Source organism: Schistocerca serialis, chromosome 1 (assembly GCF_023864345.2).
Source record: "Schistocerca serialis cubense isolate TAMUIC-IGC-003099 chromosome 1, iqSchSeri2.2, whole genome shotgun sequence".
NCBI lineage: Eukaryota > Metazoa > Arthropoda > Insecta > Orthoptera > Acrididae > Schistocerca > Schistocerca serialis.
Window position 1 is genome coordinate 1,011,171,203 of NC_064638.1, and position 27,388 is coordinate 1,011,198,590.

A 27,388-nucleotide genomic window follows, 5' to 3' on the forward strand; every position below is an offset into this window, starting at 1 on the left:
CAGTAATAGGAAAAATATCAGGTCCTCACATAACCTTTGCAATTTATCACAAAACCAAAACAAACAATAAAATAAAGATTAAGAAAGAGACAAAGGTACAAAATCCACTACTATAATAAGAGTGAGTGCAGCAAGATTAGGGTAATTCCCAATGTTAGCAGACAATACCGCATTCTCCTCTTTCTGTGTGATGTCAGTGCCCACTTGCAATGTGGTAGGTGGCTGATTCATGTGCAAGCACATGACTTGCACCCTCACAACTAGCAGATTTTGACCAGTCTGTGTAACACAGGCTTTACCAAGTAGCAGATTTTGACCAGACAGTCTGTTTGTGTAAGACATGCTTTACTAAAGGAAGACCCTGCATTTGATATTGCTTTTCTACTTATCATTTCAGCTATTCCTTGGATACAGCCAAAAAATAAAATACATCATTTTTAACAACTCTGCAACAAAAGTATCATGGATACTTGACATCAAAAATGTGGATAAAAAAATATCAATCTGCAACCTGCCATAAACAAAATTAGTCATTTTTTTACAGCTTATGAAGGTTTAACATACTAAAGTTCATGCCAAAAACAAAACCTGAATTAATTAAGAAATAATTACTGTAAACTTAGTTTTACTTGAGCAATTCCTGAAGAATGTATGTAAAGGTATTTTTCACTTACTGTGCTCATTTTCCAGTCCAAATAATTTCAACTTGTTAGCCTCATGTTGAGCTTTCTTCTTAAGTCGGCAAGCTCTGTAAGGAATAAAAATATACTCGTGGATTGTTTTATCACAACCTGGCAGAAATGCATTACAATTTTTTAAAACATACTAATTAACTGGTACGAAGCAATACAATAAATGCCAATAAATAACTGTGTGTGTGTGTGTGTGTGTGTGTGTGTGTGTGTGTGTGTGGAGAGAGAGAGAGAGAGAGAGAGAGAGAGAGAGAGAGAGAGAGAGACGGGGGGGGGGGGGGGGAGGGGGGGGGGTGAGAGGGGTTGAGTGAGAGAGAGAGATTATGCAGATTGCGGTGCATGGCGGTGAGGAATAGAACCGAAGATAAGAATTTATTGGCACAGTTTAATATGCTGAATACAGGGGGTGCCTGCTGAAAGTTACCCAGTGCATTTTCTCTAGTGTTACTGAAAATATTTACCGTTTTAATGAATTGTTGCACGCTGTGTTTTTTACTAGTAAATATTTTCAGTCTTTTTATAGCTGTGAACAGTGGAGTTAGCACTGTGTGCTGCAACACAGTACAGCAGTCACATCTATTTAATCAAGCTTATGGTTTTGCTGCCAAGGTCAATAAATGTTCTTAACCGAATGTCAACAAACAATAATATGAGATTGCCCCATAGTTTTGGCGCACAAAGTTACACTTAAAATAATATTTTGTTAGTAAGAAGAACCAAAAGGACATTTTCCAACAACAATGGATGTTTAATGTAATATCACATGAACAGTCTGGGTTGACTGTACCCACAGATTCTAAAACCAAATTTAAAGTATTTTTTAAACCACTGGCTATGCTACGCCACCACAATATACTTTCTTCATGAAGTGACAGTACAGAGCTTCATGAATTGCACCAGGATTGCTTAGTCAGTAAAGCATTGCCCACCAACAGGAAAGTTCCATATTCAACTCCTATTCAGGCATACACACATAAACTGCTAAGAAGTTTTGAGATGTTTGCTTCCCCTCCCACCCTTCCTCTCTCTTCCCGTATCCACCCACAAACAAGCTACAAAGGATTGTATTTGTTGTTCTCCAAGAAGCTTAGACAACACCTGAAATATCCCCCTGGCAACACGTACACATTAGCCCATATGGGATACAGACATTGTTGGAAATGCGAGGGGGGAGTGTGCTTGTGTGGGGTACAGGCATCACACTCCAAATGTTAAAGAAATTTTCTCATTTTTCTGATAGATTTCTCATGTCTTTTTTACTATATTCAAACAGTTCTTATCTTGTTGCTCAAGGAGGCTGATTTTTTTACTTGAAAATACATAAATTTCAATGCTCTTATGACTTCACCATAACCTCACTTCACATTCCCAGAATTAATGTTTCCTGCTGTTTATGACATTTTTATCAGTTCGTTCAACTTCTCTATATCAAGAACATTAATTTCCACTCATCTCTGCATCATCAAAATACCAAACTTCCTGCCATTTATGCTTAATGAAACAATGTTAAAGAAAACAAACAAAAAGTGTAATTCAATACAATGACAATGGCAAGGTTTTGGCTTTCAAGTAGTGTTTACAAACATTATGTAATAAACTTTTTTGAGCTCTGGTCCCCTGGTTTTGAATTGGTAGAAATTTGGAACAATCTGCCACTGTTGCTTGGCCTCCTTAATATCGTCATCTAATAACAACTGTACTGTGTGTAGTGTTGTTCTTAGTCACGTTATTAAACAAAGTGTTGAACTGAACTAAACTTCAATATTAGTTCCAACAGACGAATAAATGACACAGGTTAAGGTATCGTTTCTTCTGAATAATATATGAACAATCTTCAAATCATCAGAGTTGTCAATAGGAGTACTGCACAGCTGCTTTATTCATCACTAAATAAAAAGGCACCAGCTGATAAAATGATGACTTTATTTGATGCATTTTGGATAAAACAGATCCTCAGATTGTCCCTCAAACCAGAAATACATAGCAAATAACAGAAAATGTAATTATACAAAGAATATATAAAAGTATGAAACTACAAGTAACATCAAATTAAACAGCTGAAATACACACCAAGAACATCTTGGTGAACAGATATATAAAGACAGTATGTAACAAACAAAGCTGTCATGGCATGCTAACTGACTAGCTACAATTCGATACTTGGAAGACAATCTAAGCCACCAGAAGGTGGTGATGAATACATTGAACAGGAGTTAATCCATTAATCTGCCATGACAGCTTAGTTTGTTACATACTGTCTTTCTATATCTGATTGCCAAAATGTTCATGGTGTGTATTTCAGCTGCTTAATTTTGATGATACTTGAAGTTTCATATTCTTGTATATTTTTATGCAGATAATCTGAGGATGTGTTCTACCCGAAAAATGTCAAACAGTCATTAGTTTATCAGCTAGTGGCTTCTTATTTAGTGGCCAATAGAACAATTGTGCAATACTTCTACCAATTTGCAATATTGTTGCATTCTTCCTGTCTGACTTCATGTCACAATTACATGTCAGATATTTGGTGCCTCTTGTGAAAAAATATGAACTACATACGAACTGAACACAAATTATTTCATACAAAAAATTCATTAACTTCAATTTGCAGAGTGACATTATCAAGTGGTGTATAGTATACTTTCTTTTTTTTCCCCCCCCCCTTCAGAATGTGTAGTGATTTCCGAAATAGCTGTTAGATTGGGAACTAATAGCAAAGCCTAAACAATTTAAATACTATCATTATTGTCGTACACTTCTGGTGCTTCTTTTGGAATACATCCCTATTTCCAAGGTGTTGGCTGGATGAGACCTGCACAGCTAAAACTAAAACTGCACATCTATTTTATGTTGTGTCACTTCATCTAGACTTACATCTACATATATACTCCACAATCCTCTATTATGTTCGTGGCGGAGGGTGCCCTGTGCCTCTAGTGTAATTTCCCTTCCTGTTCCACTCAAAAACAGAGCAAGGGAAAAATGACCTTCTATATGCATCCATATGAGCCCTGTTTTCTCTTAACTTTGTGGTCCTTACACGAGACATATACTGGCAACAGCAGAATCGTTTTTCAATCAGCTTCAGATGCCAGTTCTCTAAATTTTCTAAATAGCGTTCCTCAGAAAGAATGTCGCCTTCCCTCCACAGATTACCACATTTGAGTTCCCAAAGCATCTTGCATGCTGTTCTAACCTACTGGTAACATATCTAGCACCCCACCTCTAATTTATTCCAATGTCTTCCTTTAATCCAACCTGGTGTGGATCCCTTCTTATGTGAACTCCTTTACAGGCAAGTTGCCAGTTTCTTGTGTGCTGTGGAGGGCATTGTGGTTGCATCTGCCTCTACCACTGTCTTTTGGCTTTCCAGCTGCAGGAACCAACTTCCCTGTTCCAGGAGGAGTTCAGCATTATACCCATGAACTATTGCCTTCCTAAAATTCTCCCAATAAACAGGATTTGGCCCTTTGCCTTCCCTACTACATTTTACAAGCCCATTCTATTAGATGTTGCTCTGCAACATTACACCTAAATATGTAATCATGTGACTGTCAAGCAGCACACTATTAATACAGTATCCCTACATTACCTGTGTGTTTTTCCTACTCATCTGCATTAACTTAGATTTTTCTACATTTAGAGCTACTAGCTGCCATTCATCACACCAATCAGCAATTTTGTTCAAGTTATCTTGTATATTCCTACAGTCACTCAATGAGGACCTCTTCCTATACGTCACAGCAAACAGCCACATACTGCTGTTCATTCGGTCTGCCAGATCATTTATGTATCTAGAAAGAAACAGCGATCTTACCATCCTGATGGTGCCCTTGTCTCTGATAAACACTTACTGCCAAGGACAACATACTGGGTTCTGTTACTTAAGATGTCTTCAAGCCATTCACATTTCTGTTATTTAAGAAGTCTTTCAGCCACTCATATATCAGTGAACTTATTCTGTATGCTCGTACCTTTGTTAACATCCTGCAAAGGGGCACTGTGTCAAATCCTTTTCAGAAATATAGGAATATGGAATCTGCCTGTTGCCCTTCATCCATAGTTCGTGTGATATCATGTGAGATAAGGGCAAGCTGAGTATCACACTAGCCATGCTTTCTGAAACAGCGCTGATTAGTGGGCAGAAGCTTTTCTGTCTCAGGGAAATTTATTATATTTGAAATGAAAATATGTCCAAGAATTCTGCTGCAAACCGATGTTAAGATATTGATCTGTAATTTTGTGGATCCATTCTTTTCTTCTTCTTTCATTGGCACTACATCCCAGGAAGGGGCTTGGCCTCCTCAATAATTTTCCACAATTCCTCTCTGGACTTGCTTTAGATTTCCAGTTACAACAATTGACATGAGCAGCGTCTTCTCCAATCTCATCAATCCTTCTCAACCTTGGTCATCCTCTTGTTCTTCTTCGTCAAGGTTCACTGCACCAGGCTTTCCTTGCAGAATCTGTCTCATCAAGTCATATTACATGTCCAGTCCATCTCAATCTACACAACTTTATGAACTTTACCACATCACTCTCCTTATAGCTGTCATAAGGCTTGTCATTCCTTTGCCTCCTCCAACTTCCACTTTCATACACAGATTCAAAGATTCTCCTCAATATACTTATTTCGTGTGATCTCAGTCTCCTTTCATCCTACTTTGTAATCATCCATGTTTCGAACCATACATAAGTACGGGCCGTACCAGTGTTTTATAGAGCTGGCACTTAGTCTCTTGTGATAGAAGGTTGGATTTAAAATGTTGCAGCATTCCAACATCGATTAGAAGCACTTATGCGGGCCATAACTTCATTTGAAGTGCTGCCATTTGCTTCTATCTTTGCCACCAAATAAGTGAAACAGTCCACTTGCTCAAAAGTCATTCCATCGAGGATTACTGTGGGACTTAAATGTTGATTTGTACCATTATACATATACTTGGTCTTTCCTTCATTAATTTTCAGGTCCATCTTCTCTGCCCTCAGCTTTAGACCTGGGAAGTCACTTTGCAGATCTCTAAATGTTCTACTCATTAGGTCTAAATCATCTGCATATCCCAACAGTTGTATGGACTTACAGTAGATATTACCTCTTGTCTACATACCCAATTCCCGAACCACTTTCTCGAGTGCCAGCCTGAGGAGTAGGCAGGAAAGCCCATTATTTATTGTTTCATATGCAGATTTGAAATCAATGAAAAGATAGTGCACACCGACATTAAATTCACTGGTCTTTTCTTCTAATTGGCGGAGACTAAATATCTGGTTCACAGTTGACTTTCCTGGTCTGAATCCACAATGATAACTTCCAATAACGTTTTCTGTTATGGGTGAGTCTATTAAACAAGATATTTGACAATCCTTTATATGCAATATTTAGGAGTGTTATGCCTCTGTAGTTGCTGCATTTAAATATATCATCTTTCTTGTCTATCAAACACACTATACCTACATTCCATTCTTCTGGCAACTCTTCCTTTTCCCAGATACAGCACAAAATCTTGTATATCCTGTGATTTAACCCAACTCCTCCAGCTTTCAATAATTCCAATGTTATATTATCAGTTCCTTGTGCTCTATTGTTCTACAGTTGGGCTATTGCTTTGTCTACTTCTCCCTGAAAGAGGGGGTGGGGGGGGGGGGGGGGGGTTGGAGGGACTATCGTCTCATCATCTTCTTCTGGGTGGGTTAGGATCTCTTCAATAGGGGGGCTCTGGAGCATCCAACAGTTCACTAAAGTATTCTAGCCATATTCCAATACCTCTTGGTGATCAGTTAGTAATTCCTCATTTTTACCTTTACATATATTAATACGCATGTTCTTTCATTATTAATTTTCTGATAGAGTTTTCTGATCCCATTTGTCCCCCCCCCCCCCCCCCCCCCCCAATTGTCTCCAATTCTTCAATCTGTTTTCTTTCCCATTCCTTTTCCTCTTCTCATGCAGTTTCTTCTCTTCTTCCCTTTTATCTTGATAATTTCTTTCCACTTAACACGTATATGATTTCTCAAGCTTTTTTCTATAAGCAAAGTTTTTCTTGTGACTTACAATCCTCCTCAAACCAGGAATTCCTTGGTTGTTTTCCTTCTTTCCCTAACACCTCTTCTGCTGCCTTAATGACTGTGTCCCTGCAAGCACTACGTTCCTGATCCAGAGTATCACTCACACTCTCATAACCTTCTCTGAGTATGTTTTAGCAATCTCTTAAATTTTTTAGCTTTAATACCATATACTTTCTTTGAGGTGCTCCTTTCACTTTCCTTACATTAGATATTTGAGCTCTCAGTTTCGCAATTACAAGGTGATAGTCTGAATTCACATTAATTCCTCTGCAGGTACGAACATCTAGTAAGTTTTAGAAATGTCTGCCATCAATAATTACATCACTGTTTTGGTTGAAGGTAGGCTGATCAGGGCTACACCATGTTGCTTTAAGGATCCTTTTGTGTGGGAACATAGTGCTACCTACAGCCATGTTATGTGATAGTGCAAACTGAACAACTCTGTGTCCATTATCACTTGTTCATTTGTGTATTCATGGAAACTATGCTTTCCTATTGCTGGACGGTCATGATCTTCTTTTCCAATCTTTGCATTGAGGTCTCCAATAATTATATCTATACCATGCCTATGGCATCCATCATAGGCTCCCTTGAGGTTCTCATAGAAGTGTCTTTATCCTGGTCACCTGTTACTTCTGTAGGTACATGTACATTGATCAATGAATAGTTTGCAAATCAGGTCTTCAAACTCATTTGTGAGATTCTAGATGTTATTTCAGTAAGTCCACACACTATATGTTTAAATTTTTGTCTTACTCTGAACCCTGTACCAAATTCATGGCTGCTTTCCTCTAGTGCAACTATGCCAGCCTTGTTTTTATTGAGCTGTTCTTAGCAATGACCTCAAGGCCCCTGTCCTGTGTAATCATCTTATATTCCAGCTTCCAATAAACAACATCATTTTTCCTTTTTTGTTTGCCTTTGCCTTTCCCATTAACAGTGCTGCGTCATCGTCCATGCACCAGTGTGGCTTACAGGAAGGAGTTGTTAGCTGCTTGCCCAACCCCCAACTTGGAGACCAGGATTTGTGTTGTGTTTACTCCTTTAGGGAAGTTGGCTTCACTACACCTCTAGAGCCCTCCATGCCCTATATTGTGGGACCCCATTTTTGTCTGGCTCCTGTGTCATGACCACTCTGGCTTGGGTGACCCTGCCAATAGCTACACTACCACCGGTACAGCTCTTGACTTCGACGGAACATGCAAGCCCTCCTGCGCCAACAAAGCGGCATCACCTGGAATGCAGTCCATTCTTCTACCCTTCTTACATACAAGAATCACCTGCACTTTATTTCCAGTGGCTTGGGATTTTGAGCTGGGCAAGAGATTCATGATGAATGCCTGCTAAGTAATGGACCTATCCAAAGAGTACTCTTTGTAAAACAGCTGTGATTCCACCCTGACCTCGTGACTTATTTACTTTCAACGCTTTCAGTTGTTTCTCTACGCCAGGTACACCTATCACTATGTTCTCGGTATGGGAGTCTGTGTGATTGTCACACAATGGTAAGTTTTGTACTGTTCTCTTGTGTGAATGATTTCTTAAATACCCAATTTAAAACTTCAGCTTTCCTTTTGCTATCTTCTGCTGACACACCAGACTGGTCAACGAGTAACTATGCATAACTCTGCAACTTTACATGGGACCAGAATTTTCAGGGATACTTGGTAAGATCTTTTATTATGATTGACAGTGGTTGTAGTTGCACACTTAATGCATTGCTCTTTTTACAAATCTCAACAATTTTAGCCTGGCATCATTTGTGGATTCTCTTTTGAATTGAGAGAGTAACAGCCTTTGCTTCCTTAGCATTTACTGAATTTCATTGTTAAACTGCAGTGGGTCTTTTCCTTTCTTAATCCACTTATTCAGTATACACATTTCCAGAGCACAACTTACAATCTGTTAAATTCTGCCCACAATTCTCTAAGTCCACCGTATTGAAACTAAATGATGTCAATTCATTGTTTAAGTGGGATGCTAACAACTACTGACCTACATATACATCTACATCTACATACATACTCCGCAATCCACCATACGGTGCATGGCAGAGGGTACCTCATACCACAACTAGCATCTTCTCTCCCTGTTCCACTCCCAAACAGAACGTGGGAAAAATGACTGCCTATATGCCTCTGTACGAGCCCTAATCTCACTTATCTTATCTTTGTGGTCTTTCCGCAAAATGTAAGTTGGCGGCAGTAAAATTGTACTGCAGTCAACCTCAAAAGCTGGTTCTCTAAATTTCCTCAGTAGCGATTCACGAAAAGAACGCCTCCTTTCCTCTTGAGACTCCCACCCGAGTTCCTGAAGCATTTCCGTAACACTCACGTGATGATCAAACCTACCAGTAACAAATCTAGCAGCCTGCGTCTGAATTGCTTCTACGTCCTCCCTCAATCTGTCCTGATATGGATCCCAAACGCTCGAGCAGTACTCAAGAATAGGTCGCATCAGCGTTCTATAAGTGATCTCCTTTACAATGAACCACATCTTCCCAAAATTCTACCAATGAACCGAAGACGACCATCCGCCTTCCCCACAACTGCCATTACATGCTTGTCCCACTTCATATCGCTCTGCAGTGTTACGCCCAAATATTTAATCGGCGTGATTGTGTCAAGCGCTACACTACTAATGGAGTATTCAAACATTACAGGATCATTTTTCCTATTCATCTGCATTAATTTACATTATCTATATTTAGAGTTAGCTGCCATTCTTTACACCAATCACAAATCCTGTCCAAGTCATCCTGTATCCTCGTACAGTCACTCAACGACGTCACTTTCCCGTACACCATAGCAAACAGTTTTAATGAACTAACTTGCATTATGAGGAAGTTACAAGTGAACACACAAATATCATGTTCACTGATAGAATACAAAAAATACTGCAAGACAGAATGGCTGCTGGTACCGAGATGACAAAAACTGAGAGTGATGAATCACAGGTATGAAAGACTGAATATTGTGGCAACTGACTGCAGACTACTTCATGTACTCACTTTGACAACATATTGCTACTAAGCCCATTTATGTGACATGTAGGTATCCACTTCATGCTCTGCTGCAAATGATCTTGGCCTTTAGATTGATTTTTTTCACACCAAGTACCATAGGTTTACTCTACACCTAAATTTGCACTGGCATTGGTTGGAGACTGAAGACTTACATTCCTCTGAGTATTTATTTAACTGCAGCTGCATAATGATAGTGACACTGCTCCATATCAGGCAAGTATGTGGCCTCTTGTTACCTATCTGATTACTCCAATACACTCATTAAACATCCAAAAATAAACAGGAGTCTTTCCACCAATCATGCTCTAAGTGACAGCCTATGCTGACAAATTTCACTCTGCCACGTGCTAGATACAAGCACAAGGGACGAAAAATTAGATACCCACAGGAGACATCACACTGATGTCACATAAAATTTACTTTAGTCTTAACAATGTCGTAAATTCGGTGAGGACATAAGTGGACAAGCTTCTTCAGGTACGCCATACCCAGCTGAAGTCACTCACTGATGATCAGATCCTGTAAAGCTAACAAACTGCGGGGATCTTGGGCACCACGTTTCAGTCACTGTTAGAAATAGTCTCAGGCACTTCGTATTATGACCGAAGGAGTTAGTGGGTCATCTCAAAGCGGACAGGATGTCTGAGAGTTCATCAAACCAGGAATGTATGTGTGCAGCCTGTGAACATGGCTGTTGTCATCTTGGGGCACTGGAGTGTCCGCAGAAAACTCATTATGAAGATATAAGAGAAGGGTATTACTTGGAACTTCCTGGCAGATTAAAACTGTGTGCCAGGATCTGCCAACTGAGCAATCCAAGCACGACTCAAGACCCATCCTCAAAGCTTTACTTCCACAGTAAATCGACTCCTACCTTCCAAAGGAGTGCTAACCCTGCAAGTCGGAAGCTAGGAGACTAAGTACTGGCAGAATTAAAGCTATGAGGACGGGTCATGAGTCGTCCTTGGGTAGCTCAGTTGGCAGAGAACTTGTCCATGAAAGACAAAGATCCTGAGTTCGACTTTCAGTCTGGCACACAGTTTTAATCTGCCAGGTAGTTTCATATCACTCCACTGCAGAGTGGAAATTTCATTAAGGTAATACCTGGTCACCAAGAATATTTCAATAAACATTTTGGTCCACGTTTATTATAATGTGCCAAGTCACAGTAAGGAAGACAGGTCAAAAACATCAGAGAACTATATCTAGCCTGAACTAAACAATCCTCACACTGCGGATTAAACAACTCATTGGGCTGTCGGTGCACTTGATGATGTGCATTTGAAAAAAGAAGCAAGATCAAAACTCACCCCACACTACAAACCTCTAGTCAGCTGCTCTCCAGTTTGCAGGTTGCTTGTCTCACTCCTGTGCTGCTAAGAACACTAACCTTTTGTGAAGTATTTTACTCCAAATTTACACTGCATACAATGTTCACTCAGAAACTGTTTGGGATGTGCCTTAACCACTGTGAGCTACAAATACTGTCAATTTTAAAACCTATTATCTCTGGTCTCTGTTGATTAGGATCTTCTCTGACCGTTGTTCGTACACCCTGTTACAAGGATGCAACTGGTAGACCATTCCTTGCAGACATGTTGGACAATCCACATTAATACTCTGAGCCATCGGGCAACTTCAAAAATTATAGCTATATTTTGCCTGCTTGTATAAGGCCCATCTTACAGCTCAATTCCATTTGATCTACTGACATGTACACACCACTTCACTGCCTTGACTTACGTTCACAATAGAGGGCTACGTGGCTGCCTGTTACCAGTCCTCACCATCTACAGCACTCCAAAGTGACCAGTGCATTCTTTTAATGGGACAACATAGCCCTGGTGACCCAAGTCAGGCACAGAACCATCAGTAAAAATATGGTAACTCACTTCTTCAAGTTTATGCATTCTTAATTTTGTCCATTATTGTCAGTACTGTGATACTTTCATAAAAAGTAAAACTGTCCTTACTAAAAAACCTGATTTTTCTTTTAATACACCATGCATTTTCAACCCTGGGGGTTCATTTTCCAGTGCTTGAACAGTCTACATCATTTTCTTAAGAAGGTTTATAATGTTGCTGTCAAAGAGTACATAGGTGTAATTACGAGGTGACACACTGTAACTACAATTTAAAAAAAAAAAATTGTAAAATAGTGAGTGTGTATCACGTTGTAATACATCTACATACTCTTAACGCGACCAGCAGTCACCTGTTTTCAAAAATGAAACAGACTGTTCAAGCACTGGAAGATGAGCCACAGGGCTGGTAGACCATCACTTTTTCTATTAAAGGTGGCTTTTTTGTGTTTTTTAAGTATACTATGTAGTAGGTATTAAAATCCATGGAGAAGAAATAAAAACTTTGAGGTTCGCCAATGACATTGTAATTCTGTCAGAGACAGCAAAGGACATGGAAGAGCAGCTGAACGGAATTGACAATGTCTTGAAAAGGAGATGTAAGATGAACATCAACAAAAGCAAAATGAGGATAATGGAATGTGGTTGAATTAAATCGGGTGATGGTGCCGGAATTAGATTAGGAAATGAGACACTTAAAGTAGTAAAGGAGTTTTGCTATTTGGGGAGCAAAATAACTGATGATGGTCGAAGTAGAGAGGATATAAAATGTAGACTGGCAATGGCAAGGAAAGCGTTTCTGAAGAAGAGAAATTTGTTAACATCGAGTGTGGATTTAAGTGTCAGGAAGTCGTTTCTGAAAGTATTTGTATGGAGTGTAACCATATATGGAAGTGAAACATGGACAATAAATAGTTTGGACAAGAAGAGAATAGAAGCTTTCGAATTGTGGTGTTACAGAAGAATGCTGAAGATTAGATGGGTAGATCACATAACTAATGAGGAGGTACTGAATAGAAATGAAGAGAAGAGAAATTTGTGGCACAACTTGACTAGAAGAAGGGATCAGTTGGTAGGGCATATTCTGAGGCATCAAGGGATCACAAATTTAGAACTGGAGGGCAGCGTGGAGGGTAAAAATCGTAGAGGGAGACCAAGGGATGAGTACACTAAACAGATTCAGAAGGATGTAGGTTGCAGTAGGTACTGGGAGATGAAGAGGCTTGCACAGTATAGAGTAGCATGGAGAGCTGCATCAAACCAGTCTCTGGACTGAAAACCACAACAACACAACAAGTATACTATTACAAGTAACATAATTGGCAAGGCCCAGCTTTTTACATTTCTCAATAAAATAAAATAAAATATATGCCACTAAGAGAATTGAATAAAGGATCATAGCACTATTCGTACATAATATTCTTTCTGTGTCCCAATGCTTAGAAAAAGAAATGTCTATTTAAAACATGATATTAACAATAAGCACTAAAAATATAGCTACATCTTGGATAAATCCTTCTGAAAGACCACGTACCTGGAAGCTAGCTTATTTTTTTCCTTGCGTGTTTTGGGCCTCACATTGAAGGGCAGTTCACTGACTGGAGTCATATCATTAATAATCCGGTTCAGTTTGTCCAATTCTTTTCCAATATTATATAGTTTACGTGGATTTGGAGTGAGATCATTTCCATCGCCCTTTCTTGCTTTCCCACTGTGAATAAGATTTTATTTTTAGATTATAAAACTCACAGAGAAATATGAAACAATTAGAATCCTTACACGCACCACCACTTTTACATCAACTCAGTGGCATAGTTTTGAGTCTTTAAAATTGACATACATGATTAAGAATCATTAGTAGTCTCTATTACATTACCTATGGAGTACTCAAAATGAACAAAATTCAAATTATCCCAATAAATCATTATGGTCATCTAACCTTCTACTAAAAAATGATAGAAATGGATAACTGTTCAAGGCAGAAACTAAACTCGCCGAAGTTACGTATTCTAAACATTATAAAAAATTACAAGCAAACAATAATTCTCAAAACTAACAAGAAGAACAGAAGAGAGATTAAAAATCAATGTGCCATCATCAATGTAGGTATCAGAGACTGAGCACAAGCTTGACAGGATAAAGATTAGGTAAGAAATATGCAATGTCCTTTTCAAAATAAGCATTCCAATTTCTGCCTTAAGCTGGTTGGTTGGTTTGTGGGATGCAAGGGACCAGACTGTGACGGTCATCAGTCCCTTTTTCCAAATACTAAAAATACCCACAGAGACTAAAAAACATTCAACAAAATAGGAGACAGACGACACAGAACAAAAGGAACGTAGACAAGGACCAGACAAAACGAAATAAAATCACACAAAGTGTGACGGTGGTTGGCCGACCATAGGAACAAAAAAAAAGGAAAAGCCAACCACCGAGAACACATTAAAAACTGAGTTTAAAACCGTAGGCCAAATGCCAGAATCAACACAAAACAATAAAATAAAACACAAACACTCAGATTAAATGATAAAAACCCCCTGCCTGAATAAAACGCAAAACTAAGCCAGCCACAGCAGGGTCATCTGTTAAAAGGGCAGGGAGCGTGTCAGGCAGTGCGAACGTCTGCCTGAGCACAGCTAAAAGCGGACACTCCAATAAAATGTGGACCACAGATAAAACAGAGCCGCAGCGACATAGAGGTGGGTCCTCACAGCGCAATAAGTGGCCGTGCGTCAGCCGAGTGTGCCCAATGCGCAGCCGGCAGAGGACAACAGACTCCTGGCGGGAGACCCGCATGGACGACCGCCACACAGTCGTCGTCACCTTGATTGGACCGAGTTTGTTTGGCGTGGGCAGATTGCGCCATTCAGTGTCCCAAAGCTATAGAACTTCGCGGCGTAAGACTGCCCGCAAATCAGTCGCCGGGAGACCAATCTCCAGAGATGGTTTACTGGTGGCCTCTTTCACCAGGCGGTCAACATTTTCATTGCCAGGTATCCCAACATGGCCAGGGGTCCACACAAAGACCACAGACCGGCCGCAACGGGCAAGAGTATGGAGGGACTCCTGGATAGCCATCACCAGACCAGAACGAGGGAAACACGGGTCGAGAGCTCGTAAATCGCTACAGATCACGAAGGACTCACCTGAGCAGGAGCGGATATACTCTAGGGTACGAAAGATGGCGACCAGCTCAACAGTGTAAACGCTGCAGCCAGCCGGCAATGAACGTTGTTCGGAATAGTCCCCTAGAGTTAGCGCATAACCGACATGACCAGCAACCATCGAACCGTCAGTGTAAACAACGCCAGAGCCCTGATAAGTGGACAGGATGGAATAAAAGCGGCGGCGGAAGGCCTCTGGAGGGACTGAGTCCTTCGGGCAAGGGCGAGGAACACACCATGGGGGTGTACGCAAAGTGGCCCGGAAAGGAGGTGGGACAGCGAAAACCCTAAGCCCGGAGAGAAGCTCTTTGATGCGGACCGCGGTCGTACAACCTGACTGGGGCCGACGGTCTGGCAGATGGACAACTGTTTGCGGGAACAGGAGACGATAGTTTGGATGCCCGGGCAAGCTAAAAACATGGGCAGCATAAGTGGCCAGTAAATTTTGGCACCTTAACCGCAATGGAGGGACACCTGCCTCCGCAAGGATGCTGTCCACTGGGCTGGTCCGGAAGGCACCTGTGGCAAGTCGTATTCCGTTGTGTAGGATGGGGTCCAGCACCCGCAGCGCAGATGGGGATGCTGAGCCATAAGCCAGGCTCCCATAATCCAGACGAGACTGGATTAACGCCTGGTAGAGCCGTAGGAGAGTAGATCGGTCGGTGCCCCACCTGGTGTGACTCAGGCATCGCAGAGCTTTTAGATGCCGCCAACACATCTGTTTAAGCTGCCGAATATGAGGCAGCCAAGTCAACCGGGCATCAAAAACTACACCCAAAAACCTATGCGTCTCAACCACAGCAAGAAGTTCGCCATCAAGATAAAGCCGCGGCTCCGGGTGGACAGTGTGTCACCGGCAGAAATGCATAATGCAGGTCTTGGCTGCCGAAAACTGAAACCCATGAGCGACAGCCCAAGACTGTGCCTTACACATAGCGCACTGTAGCTGACGTTCAGCAGCTGCAATGCCAATAGAGCTGTAGTAAAGGCAGAAGTCGTCAGCATACAGGGAAGCAGAGACAGAATTTCCCACCGCTGCAGTGAGCCCTTTTATGGCAATTAAAAACAGGCAGACACTGAGGACAGATTCCTGTGGTACCCCGTTCTCCTGGACTCGGGAGGAACTATGGGAGGCCGCGACTTGCACACGGAAGGTACGATACGACAGAAAATTGCAGATAAAGATCGGCAGAGGGCCCCAAAGACCCCATCCATGAAGCGTAGAAAGGATGTGATGACACCATGTTGTATCGTATGCCTTCCGCATGTCAAAAAAGACAGCGACCAAGTGGTGACGGCGGGCAAAGGCAGTACGGATGGCCGACTCCAGGCTCACCAGATTGTCGGCGGCGGAGCGGCCTTTACAGAACCCACCCTGAGACGGAGCCAGAAGGCCCCGAGATTCCAGTACCCAGTTCAACCACCGGCTCACCATCCGTTCAAGCAACTTGCAAAGAATGTTGGTGAGGCTAATGGGACGGTAGCTGTCCACCTCCAAAGGGTTCTTGCCTGGTTTTAGAATGGGGATAACAATACTTTCCCGCCATTGCGACAGAAACTCACCCTCGACCCAAATACGGTTGTAAAGGTCGAGGAGCCACCACTGGCAGTCCACTGAAAGGTGTTTCAGCATCTGACAGTGGATGCCATCTGGCCCAGGAGCGGTATCAGGACAAGCGGCGAGGGCACTGTGAAATTCCCACTCACTGAATGGAACATTGTAGGATTCCGGATGGTGGGTTCGAAAAGGAAGGCTCCGATGTTCCATCCGCTCTTTAATGGAGCAGAAGGCCAGTGGGTAATTGGAAGAAGCGGAACTCAGAGCAAAATGCTCTGCCAAGCTGTTGGCAATTTCTTCGGAGTCTGTACAAAGTGCTCCATTCAGTGAGAGCGCAGGGACACTGACAGGGGTCCGATGGCCATAGAGGCATCGGATTTTGGCCCACACCTGCGATGGAGAGACATGGAGGCCAATGGTGGGCACATACTGCTCCCAGCACTCCTGCTTGCTTTGGCGGATAAGGCGGCGGGCCCACGCACGCAGCTGTTTGAAGGTGATGAGGTCTTCAATGCAGGGACGTCGCTTGTGATGCTGTAGCGCCCGCCGGAGATCTTTAATTGCCTCAGCGATCTCAGGCGACCACCAAGGCACAGTCCTCCTCCGAGGGGACACAGAAGAACGGGGAATTGAAGATTCTGCGGCAGTAACAATCACGGTGGTGACCAATTGAACAACTGCATCAATGTCATCATTAGAGAGAGGCTCAATAGCAGCAGTGGAGGAAAACAAGTCCCAGTCAGCCTTATTCATAGCCCATCTGCTAGGGCGCCAAGAAGAGTGACGTTGTGGCAGTGACAGAAAGATCGGCAAGTGGTCACTACCACATAGGTCATCATGCACTCTCCATTGGACAGACAGTAAGAGGCTAGGGCTGCAGATAGAAAGGTCAATGGCGGAGTATGTGCCATGCACGTGTGTGAAGTGTGTCAAGGCACCGTCATTTAAAATGGAAAGATCGAGCTGCGCCAATAAATGCTCAATGGTGGCGCCTCGACCTGTTGCCACTGACCCACCCCACAGAGGGTTATGGGCGTTGAAGTCGCCCAGTAACAAGAAAGGTGGCGGCAATTGGGCTATCAGCGCAGCCAGGACATGCTGCGAGACATCACCATCCGGTGGAAGGTAAAGACTGCAGACGGTAACAGCCTGTGGCGTCCACACCCGAACAGCGACAGCCTCTAAAAGTGTTTGGAGAGGGACAGACTCGCTGTGCAGAGTGTGAAGGACGTAGAGGCAGACGCCACTAGACACCCTTTCATAAGCTGCCCGGTTCTTATAATAACCCCGATAGCCACAGAGGGCAGGGGTTCACATTGCTGGAAACCAAGTTTCCTGAAGAGCAATGCGGAAGAAAAGGTGAAGGCTGATAAGTTGTCGGAGCTCAGCTAGATGGTGGAAGAAGCCGCTGCAGTTCCACTGGAGGATAATATTGTCCATGGCTGAGAAAGGCGTGAAGGGACTGGGAAGGCAATTTACGCCGCTTGTTCACTCACTGCCACCGATTCAGTACCCGTGCAAGTGACATCCATGGCGTCTGAGGGACCGGCGAGATCAAGGTCCTCAGCGGACGCCAGAATCTCGACCTCACCCTCAGACGCAGAGCACAAAGGGTGCGGTGGGGTCGGAGCCACCGCAAGTTCTTTGGCCTTAGAGGTCTTGCACTTGGACTTCTCTCGCTGAACCTTGGGTTTCACCAGCTGGGAAGGCCTCACCGAATCAGTCTCCGGGACGGAGGAGGATCGCGATGCCCTACGACCAGCCACTGGTGGGGACTCCTGCCACTGTCAGGCGTCATCCTTCCCGCCGGTGGAAGCCTGGGAAGGGAGGGTCCCAAGGGAACCCTTACGGGCGAGAGCAGCCGAAGAAGTGAGACGCTTCTCCGGCAGAGAAGTGGGGACGGACGTCCCCGATGGGTGGGAGGATGTTGCTCCTGAGGTAGGTGGTGCAGGAGCAACCGCTTGGGTAGAGCCCCCCACGGGCAAGTGGGCAGGAGTAGTTGTACTGCTCATCGATCTGGCTGGAAGTCTCGAAACTGATGGGGCTAGCACAGTTGTTGTAGCAGCTGCATAAGAAGACGTCATTCGCACAGGATGTAGTCTGTCATATTTCCTTTTGGTCTCAGTATAGGTCAGCCGGTCCAGGGTCTTATATTCCACGATTTTGCACTCTTTCTGAAAGACTTTGCAGTCTGGCGAGCAAGGTGAATGATGCTCTCCGCAGTTGACACAGATGGGAGGCAAGGCACATGGAGTATTGGGATGTGATGGGCATCCGCAATCTCGACATGTGAGGCTGGAAGTGCAGCGGGAAGACATATGGCCAAACTTCCAGCACTTAAAGCACTGCATCGGGAGAGGGATATAGGGCTTGACGTCACAACGGTAGACCTTCTCCGGTAACGTATCACCTTCGAAAGCCAAGAGGAAGGCACCGGTAGCAACCTGATTTTCCCTCGGACCCCGATGAATGCGCCGGACGAAATGAACACCTCTACGCTCTAAGTTGGCACGCAGCTCGTCATCAGACTGCAAAAGTAGGTTCCTATGGAAAATAACATCCTGGACCATATTTAAACTCTTATGTGGTGTAATGGTAACGTTAACATCCCCCAACTTGTCACAAGCAAGTAACCTGCGTGACTGGGCAGAGGATGCCATTTGTATCAGTACTGACCCAGAGCGCATTTTGGACAAGCCCTCCACCTCCCCAAACTTGTCCTCTAAATGCTCGACAAAGAACTGAGGCTTTGTGGATAGAAAAGACTCCCCATCAGCTCTCATGCAAACTAAGAATCGGGGCGAATAACTGTTAACTCCATCCTGAGACTTACGCTCCTCCCACGGCGTGGCCAGAGAGGGGAACGTTTCCGGATCGTACTTCTGAGCATTAAATTGAGCCCGAGAACGCTTAGAGACTGCTGGCGGCTGGCCGCCAGCGAGAGATGATGTACCACGCTTCATTGCGGGTCATCCGCCCTGATGCCACCTACTCCGACCAAGGGCCCTCCCCACAGGCGCCACCCAGCCATACTCACATAGTTTTTAAATCTGTGGTTTCTTCAATCCTCATCCATTTCTCATCTAGCCAAACTTTGTGTTGCAAGTGCAGAACATAAGTAGCTGAGCATGTTCCATGGTTTAGGACAATTACACAAGTTCCTTCAGTCCACTGCTCCAAATGTTCTTTAACCTGGCTCAGAATACCAATGTACAAGAAGTTAGTTGTGGCAGCAGGGCTTGTGACCACCATACCAAGCCCGAAAGTTTGACAAGACATATGAACACTGCAAAACGGCAGTCAGAACTATACGCACAGAAATCTTAGGCCAGGCCCCAGTGCTGCTAAATCTGACAGTACTGGAATAACGCAATCTTTTCAAAGACTGGTCATGTGCCAGCATAGCTCACAAGTTAATATTATCATTTATAAACAGTCATTCTTTCTGTGACTGGTGAAGCATTCCAAGTCCAGAGGCTTGTAGACATTGACTCACCATGCTGTAGCAGTACATGCCCCTTCGTATTTGTGTCCCACAAATCACTCTAGGAAGATGGATACCTTATGGGAAGTCCCTTTAATCCTCATAAGGATGTAATTCTTGACTTGTCTCAAGAGCTCCCAGGTAGAATCACCTTCTGTAGCCATTAGTTTCTTATATTTTGTTATCTTGCTATTAATTTTAATGTCAAAATGATACGGAGTTTGCTGGTGATGTGACACAGTTTAGATGGGGTAAAGTTCACAGAATATACTAAATATAATTTGCATTAAAATTATTCTATATTCCTCTACAGCTGCCCTGAGAAAACAGCACAAATCATAGAAATTACTCTTGACAGAAGAGACATACTTCATTCAATAATGAGTTCTGCACCATGTCATTTAATTACACAGCAAAGTATTTGAAAGAATTTAAATTTAACCACTACACAATGAATAATGGATATCAATATAATTCGTTTACAACAATATGCTGTTATTATCTGTGATGATTCAGATGACGTTACCTCTCACTTTGGACAGAAAAGTTTCCTAAGTTGCATGGTTACCTACAACTTCATTACATATGAGGAAGAAGTGGGACATAAGCACCTCTAGTGAGAATGTCTTACTCTCTTTTCATAATACTATTCTTTGTTGTGATGTTCACTCCATACTCAAACACTATTTTGTCCCTTTGATACTGTGTATGTTTACAGTACTTAGAAAAATTGACTGCTCCCTTCATTATTGTGCACAATTACCTGTATTTTCATATCTCCTCAACTGCATTTCATTGTCTTCATACAAATACTATCCCATACATTATCTCTTTCACTTTCCAATTTCTGTCCTCATAGTATACACTCTTCTTTTTCTATACCCCATATTTATTCATCAATGCGGACCATGCATACAACAACAAAAATGTACTGCGAAAATACTGAAACAATATATTTTAAAATATTTTGTGTGCAATGCAACAAATGGCTAATGAAAGGAAAAATTACTGCAAAAGTTTTGAGGGATATGGAAAAGCCAGCCGTCCACTGAGACAGAAGAATTACAACTGATACACGAAACGAAATAAAAATTTTGTGGAACAGAATCATTATTCCCGTTCAAAAAAACAATCTCATGCAAAAGAAATGTGATCAACTTGTATCAAGGTTAAGGGGAAAATGTATTTTTCTGGAAAAATTGCAATTTCAAAACCAACGACGTCCACTTAGTTTAATTAAGCTGTTAGTGACTGGAGTTTTGTCTGTGACTATATGTGGTAATGTACAGTAAAAAATTACAGTATTTACCTGTGCTTAATGCCTCGAACTGAGCACTGAGGACTAAATACAGGATCTGTTACTTCATTCAGGACATGTGGGTCTTCCAGCTTTGTCTTAAGCACAAGCCGCTGCCCTTTTGGTCCTTTCGCTTGTACATTATACTGCCAGAAGTAACGTTCTTTCTTTGACATAGATCGTGAAGGTCCATCTTCTCCATCACTTGAATCTAAAATAAAAAGTACTCTATAAATAATTTTCATGCACATGTCCTTTCCACATACAATTTAATACAATTTTCATCAGCATCTTTCCAAAATGTATCAATTCAGGGTATATCAATAACTTTAGCTAATTTAATGCAGATCTTGGAATTCACTTAACTCCAATTTGCATTAAAATTATTCTCTCTCTCTCTCTCTCTCTCTCTCTCTCTCTCTCTCTCTCTCTCTCTCTCCTCTTCTGCTCTTCTGCTCTGAGAAAACAAAAGAAATTACAGAAGCTATTCTTGACGGTTGAGGCATAATATATTCAATAATTACTTCTGTGGGAACACGCTGGGACAATGTGGAGGAAAGGATGGTGGAAAGCTTGGTGCAAGGATCAGGAGAGTTGGGCTGGGAGAGGGAGAAGAACTATATGAACTATTTACTGTCTGCTGTATGTTATAACTGCATGCAGATTTCTTAAGATATTAATCTCTAACAACAGTTACAATCCTTTCACTTAGGCTGCCTCCAGCATTTACTTTTTAGCAATATCTGTGTTGCATATTATAACAGAGATATCAAAATGAACAAACCATGCAACACACCCACATCCTTTGGATGTGGTTACTCTCTGTGACATGATAATCTTATGCTTCTTAAAGCATTTTTTTCCCCTTTCTTAGCCTGTATAACTTATCTTGAATAAACAATGATGTTTTATTGAACAGAAAAGAATACCTTTACAATGAGAAAAGAACTCAAATAGTGTTAGGATTTGTATCATAATAACACTGATTTAATTTTTATCTCCATGAGTAAAAGGGAGAATTTCTTTTATTTTATGTCACTTTTTTCATCTTCTCTTTTTACATGTTCGTAAGGTCTTGGCTATCTTCGCTCTGTGTTTGCACAAAACAGGTACTCTGATAAACACTCCAGAATGCTTTTCAACCTTCCTGCAGTAAAGCTCACAAAGAGCGAGTAGAAACGGAGAACTACATCAGAATGGTTCTTCTACCCTATGGTGATTGTGTGTCCTTTAAGATTGACAGGATGTTCAAGAAACATCAAACAAAATGTGTCTTCCACCCTACAGTGCGAGTGGAAACTATCTGGGTTCTGTTAAAGACAACCTAAGTCTAATGAGACAAGGATATGTAAAATCCTGTGCCAGTGTGGGAAATCATGGATTGGTCAGACATGTTGCACTATTAAGGATAGATTCACTGAACATATTGATGTCACACCAGATTGGGTCAGCTAGAAAAGTCTGCTGTGGCTGAACACTGTCTCCTCCTTACTTGTATCTGTATGGACATATGGTCCATGTAAGTCTTCTTGAATAATAAGTAAAGATAAATGAAATTCATTGTATTGTGCTTCGTCACTTTAATATCAACATCACGTTTCAAGAGCTCATTTCATGGATGTAGCCATCTCATCAAGATAATTACTAGTTACATATATATAACATACAATCTGCTTGTTTTATCTTGATGAACAGAAACTGGCACACTTATAAGGCACACTTACAGCTCTAATTTTCACAGTCGTAGAATTTCTAACCAAGCTAGTTAACTATAAAGGCAATGCATCCCATTCTCATTACTTAGTTATAGCATGAGGGAAATATATTTTATCACTAAACATTTGTTATGAAAACAGTTCAGAAAAGTTTTCTCTCTCACCAATGCGACGGATGTTTTATGTGATCTGAAACTACAATCTCACCAATGCGACGGATGTTTTATGTGATCTGAAACTACAATTCGCTAATGAATCGGTCCAACTTTGCATATTATTTACTCTGAAAGATTTTTCGTATTTCCATCTTGGCTCAGATTGCACGTAGTGGACGTTAAATTGTCTGGTGCTGCAATCAGGTTGTTGGCTGCTGTTGTATGCATAAAAGCAGCCATCTGGTGTACACGGATAGCAATAAAGCTTGCAGTATTGAACAGTGTTAAAAAAAAAAACCACCCTCAGTTAATAACTGCATTTTAAAGAGCCATAGCTCTTTATTGACTTCTGTGTATTTTGTTTGTGTGTTATGTGTCAACTCATATTTCATTGTTTTGCCATCAATTTTAACGTCACAATGACAACGAGTTTACATGTAATGCACCACAGCTTACAGGGGTCACAATATCAATCACTGCCTAATAATGTCAGAATACCAGTTTATATCTCAAAGACCCAATGAGTTCTTATACCAGTATGTACAATGAAAGCTAGGAAACAGATCATAACATCAGCCAGAAAAAAAAATAGGTAGTCTACCCGGTTCTTTCTAAACACAAAATCGTGCAATGAGCAAATGTTAATTCCTTTACTTTATAAACAGCATTTTTATTTGTATATAAAGACAAAGCTGCTTGCTTTTATTTATTTATTTCTTTAATTTACCACATTGGTATTAAGCTTATGATAATCATCTGTGGTCCTAAAGAAGATACATAAAAATAATACATAATACATGTTATACGCTGTCTGTTATGGAAGTTGGAAGGTGATTATAATTTTGTGTATACTGATTTGTACTTACTTATATTTTACTTTCAAGCCTTTGCAGCAGTTTTTGCACATGTTCTGTTAATTTTACATGATTTCTAACACATTCTCATATTACTGAAAATTAATAGTGCTTTATGATACAAGTCTCTCTCTCTCTCTCTCTCTCTCTCTCTCTCTCTCTCTCTCTCAGGTAATGTGTGTGATCTCTGTTTGTTATGTCCACTGTTAACAAATATATAAAAATATAGTTAATGTGAAACATGTAAGTATAAATACGAAGATTAGCTCAAAAGTAATGCCTCCACCTTCGTAACTCTTCAACAATTGGCAGCATTGGTATGCGGCATGTACTGGCTGGTTCCGTAGCCTCTTCTCTACAATTCCAGTTGGCGGGAAGCCTTGGCATTGAACAGGTGTGTTGTTACAGTGTACAGTAAGGAACCCTGTACCAACAATCGGTCAATGAGATTTAAGCAATGTGCAGTCATTGAATTCTTGACAGCAGACGGTGTCACCCCAAAGGTGACAGAGAGAAACTGCAAGCACAATCGGCATTTCAGACAAACGTGTGGGTCACATTATTGCTTTACTTGGCTATCGGAAGATCTGTGCACGACGGGTAACATGGATGCTGACTCCTGAAATGAAAGCACACAGACTTGTAATTTGCTAGGAACTCTTCTCGCGTTAGAAGAATGAAGGTGACGCCTTTCTAACTTCAATTGTGACAGGAGACAAAACGTGGGTACACCATTATGACCCGGACACAAAACGTCAGTCTGTGGAATATCAACACAAAGACTTGCTCCAGAAAAAGAAATTCAAGACACAGCCCCCAGCTGGAAAAATCATGGCCACAGTGTTCTGGGACGCAGATTGTGTTATGCATGTTGATTTCCTTGATCGTGGAACAACAATACATTCAGAGCGTTATATCACAATGCAGCGAACTCTGAAACAATGGCTAAGAAGGGTCCGAAAGGAAAAAGAAATGTTTTCTTGCAGCATGACAATGCCAAACCACACACTTCACGTGCCACCAAAGCAGAACTTCAGAGACTGAATCTCACTATCGTACGGCATCCTCCATACAGTCCAGATTTAGCACCATCTGACTTCCACCTGTTCCCGATAATGAAAGACGATCTGCGGGGACATCATTATGCTTCTGATGAAGACTATGAGGGAACTGTGAGACTGTGGTTGCGGAAACAGAGTGGTGATTTTTCCATGACGGCTTCAGTAAACTTGTTCATTGTAGGCAGAAATGAATCCAATTGGCTGGTGATTATGTGGAAAAGTAAATATTGGTAATTAAAGATCACATTCTAAGGATTATTTCTGCGTTTGATTTATTAAAATATTCCCATCCAAACCCACTTAATGATTATGTTTCATTTAAAATGTTGCTTTATCTTTGGACAAGGATATTTATAACATTTTCAATAAAATGTTTTGTTTTACAGGTCAGTTTGTTCATTCAGAAAAGTAGTCTGAAATTTCTTCCATGTGAGAAAAAAAATCTAGTGTCTCAAAAATGTTTAGATGTTTGCCTTTATCAGTAATGTGTAGAATTGACATGCATTGTGCTACATCTGTCTTTTCGTGTTTTTGCTTTTGCAAATGTGTACTGAATGCTGATGAACTGTTTTCACTGTTATTCACGAGTTCTCAAAATCTCATTTTAAAATTTCTTCTTGTTTGTCCACTGTATATTTTTTCACACTCTTTACATTTTAATTATCTTGTTGGTCATTCTAGTGAATGGTATGTTAACCTTTCACTGTGTTCTCTGATCTGAATCCAAGGTTTAAATTGGCTTTTTGAAGGGTGTGCTGAGTTTTTCCTGATATTTGTGACCACTGTGGTAAAACAATGTATTTAGCTCTCTTTGTTTTGAATTTCTTCATATGCAACTTTTTTATTTTAATTTACTTGTATTAATATTGTTTATTTTGGCAAGAATTTTGTCGACAACTGCAGGATTAAATCAGTTGTTTTGTACAATAGTTTTAATTATGGAAATTTCTGATTTAATATCGTCTTGACTCAGTGTATATTTGTATATTCTCATAATGCAAGATTGAAAATTCTTTGCAGCTCCCAGAATTGCAAGAGTTTTGGTTCACCATAACTGTAATTTGGTTTCTCTGAAAATAGTGGAAGTATATGGCGAATTTTTTTTCTCAATTTCTAGGTCTAAAAAAATTTATTTTGTTGTTCTCCTCGTGTTCTTAGTTTCACTGATGAGGATTACAGTGGCATCACTATATCCTCATTAGTACTGTGAATTAAGTTCCGCACTGTATGCTTATCGAAAAATCATTTTCAATTTTATTGAGAAGCATATCTGTTACAGTGCACGCACAACAATTTTTCGCTGCAAGGCCCTTGTCTTGTTTGTATTACTGTAAGTTAAAAATAAAATAGATGTGTGATAAAGTAGGTTTAAATAGCAAGATACATTCATCAACATCATCTCTTCTATTCAGCCATGTCACCAGAGATTTTCTTCAATAACGTGGATAGTTTTGCCAACCGGGATGTTAGCACATAGACTGGTAATGGCTAACAAAGATAATTTAGAATTTGCTGGGATTTTAATGTCTTTTATTTGATGTATAAGCTCTGTCAAATTTTTGATTGTACACTGCTTGTCATAAATAAAATTTTTATTGAGAATATCATTTACTACTTTTGCTGAGATGGTAGGCCAGGCTGCACATACAGAAAACAACAGACCTGGTCGGATGCTTTCATCATTATACACCAACACTTTTTACTTTTGTTGAGTATGATGACTGTGTTGTTTAATGCTGTTTTGATGTTTGCCTCAAATTTACTTGTTAGATCTCTATCAATGTGTTTTACGTAATTCTTATTTTTAAAAATCTAGGGTCATTCCATGTCAGTTCAACCAGGGGCTCCAGCTCATAGTCTCGGATTTGACTGAAATTCAGTACACTACACTAACTCTACTATGTGTGGAACACTCATGTACAAAGTATTCGTTTCCCCTGCCAATTAGTTCCATAATTATGACTTGTGAAAGAAAGTGGCGTGACCCGGAAATTGCAACCTGCATCTGGCAATCTATCTTCAGACCCAACTTCAGGTCTTAATAACTTTGGAACTATTCCACATAGTCCAGTGAAATTTTTACAACCCAGTAACATCCATTTAGAGAACACACTCCATCAATCAAAACACCAAATAGGAAAAATAAAAAATTCCAAAATGTGATTAAAAAATGTAATACGTTAAAAGGTACATATTGTAGGTGCCCTCTGTGCCAAATATGATTCAATCAAAAAGAGTATAAATTTTTTGTGGTAAGCTTAATGTGGCCTAAACACACACAGAATTCATCATGCCCACATCAGTCACAAAAACTGAGTTACATGCACACAAAAATACAAAAATTTGAAAAATTACCTGAAAAACATGGATTTTTGAAGCGTCGTAGCACAAAAGGGACAACTGGTATCCAAGCCAAATTTGACACACTGCATAAGTAGACCATAATGATATATAT

General features: G+C 41.0%; 1 protein-coding gene across 2 annotated transcripts in view; it reads right to left on the bottom strand.

Annotated features, from left to right (window-relative positions):
* The window catches only part of LOC126413396 (protein CREBRF homolog), a 108,992-nt gene that overhangs the window by 27,799 nt on the left and 53,805 nt on the right, over window positions 1-27,388 (bottom strand). For both annotated transcript variants that reach the window (XM_050083261.1, XM_050083262.1), the window contains exons 4-6: window positions 21,161-21,359; window positions 13,180-13,356; window positions 675-748 (exon numbers count right to left, since the gene is read on the bottom strand). In XM_050083261.1, the coding sequence (XP_049939218.1) occupies window positions 675-748; window positions 13,180-13,356; window positions 21,161-21,359 (450 nt within the window). The remainder of the gene's footprint in view (window positions 1-674; window positions 749-13,179; window positions 13,357-21,160; window positions 21,360-27,388) is intronic.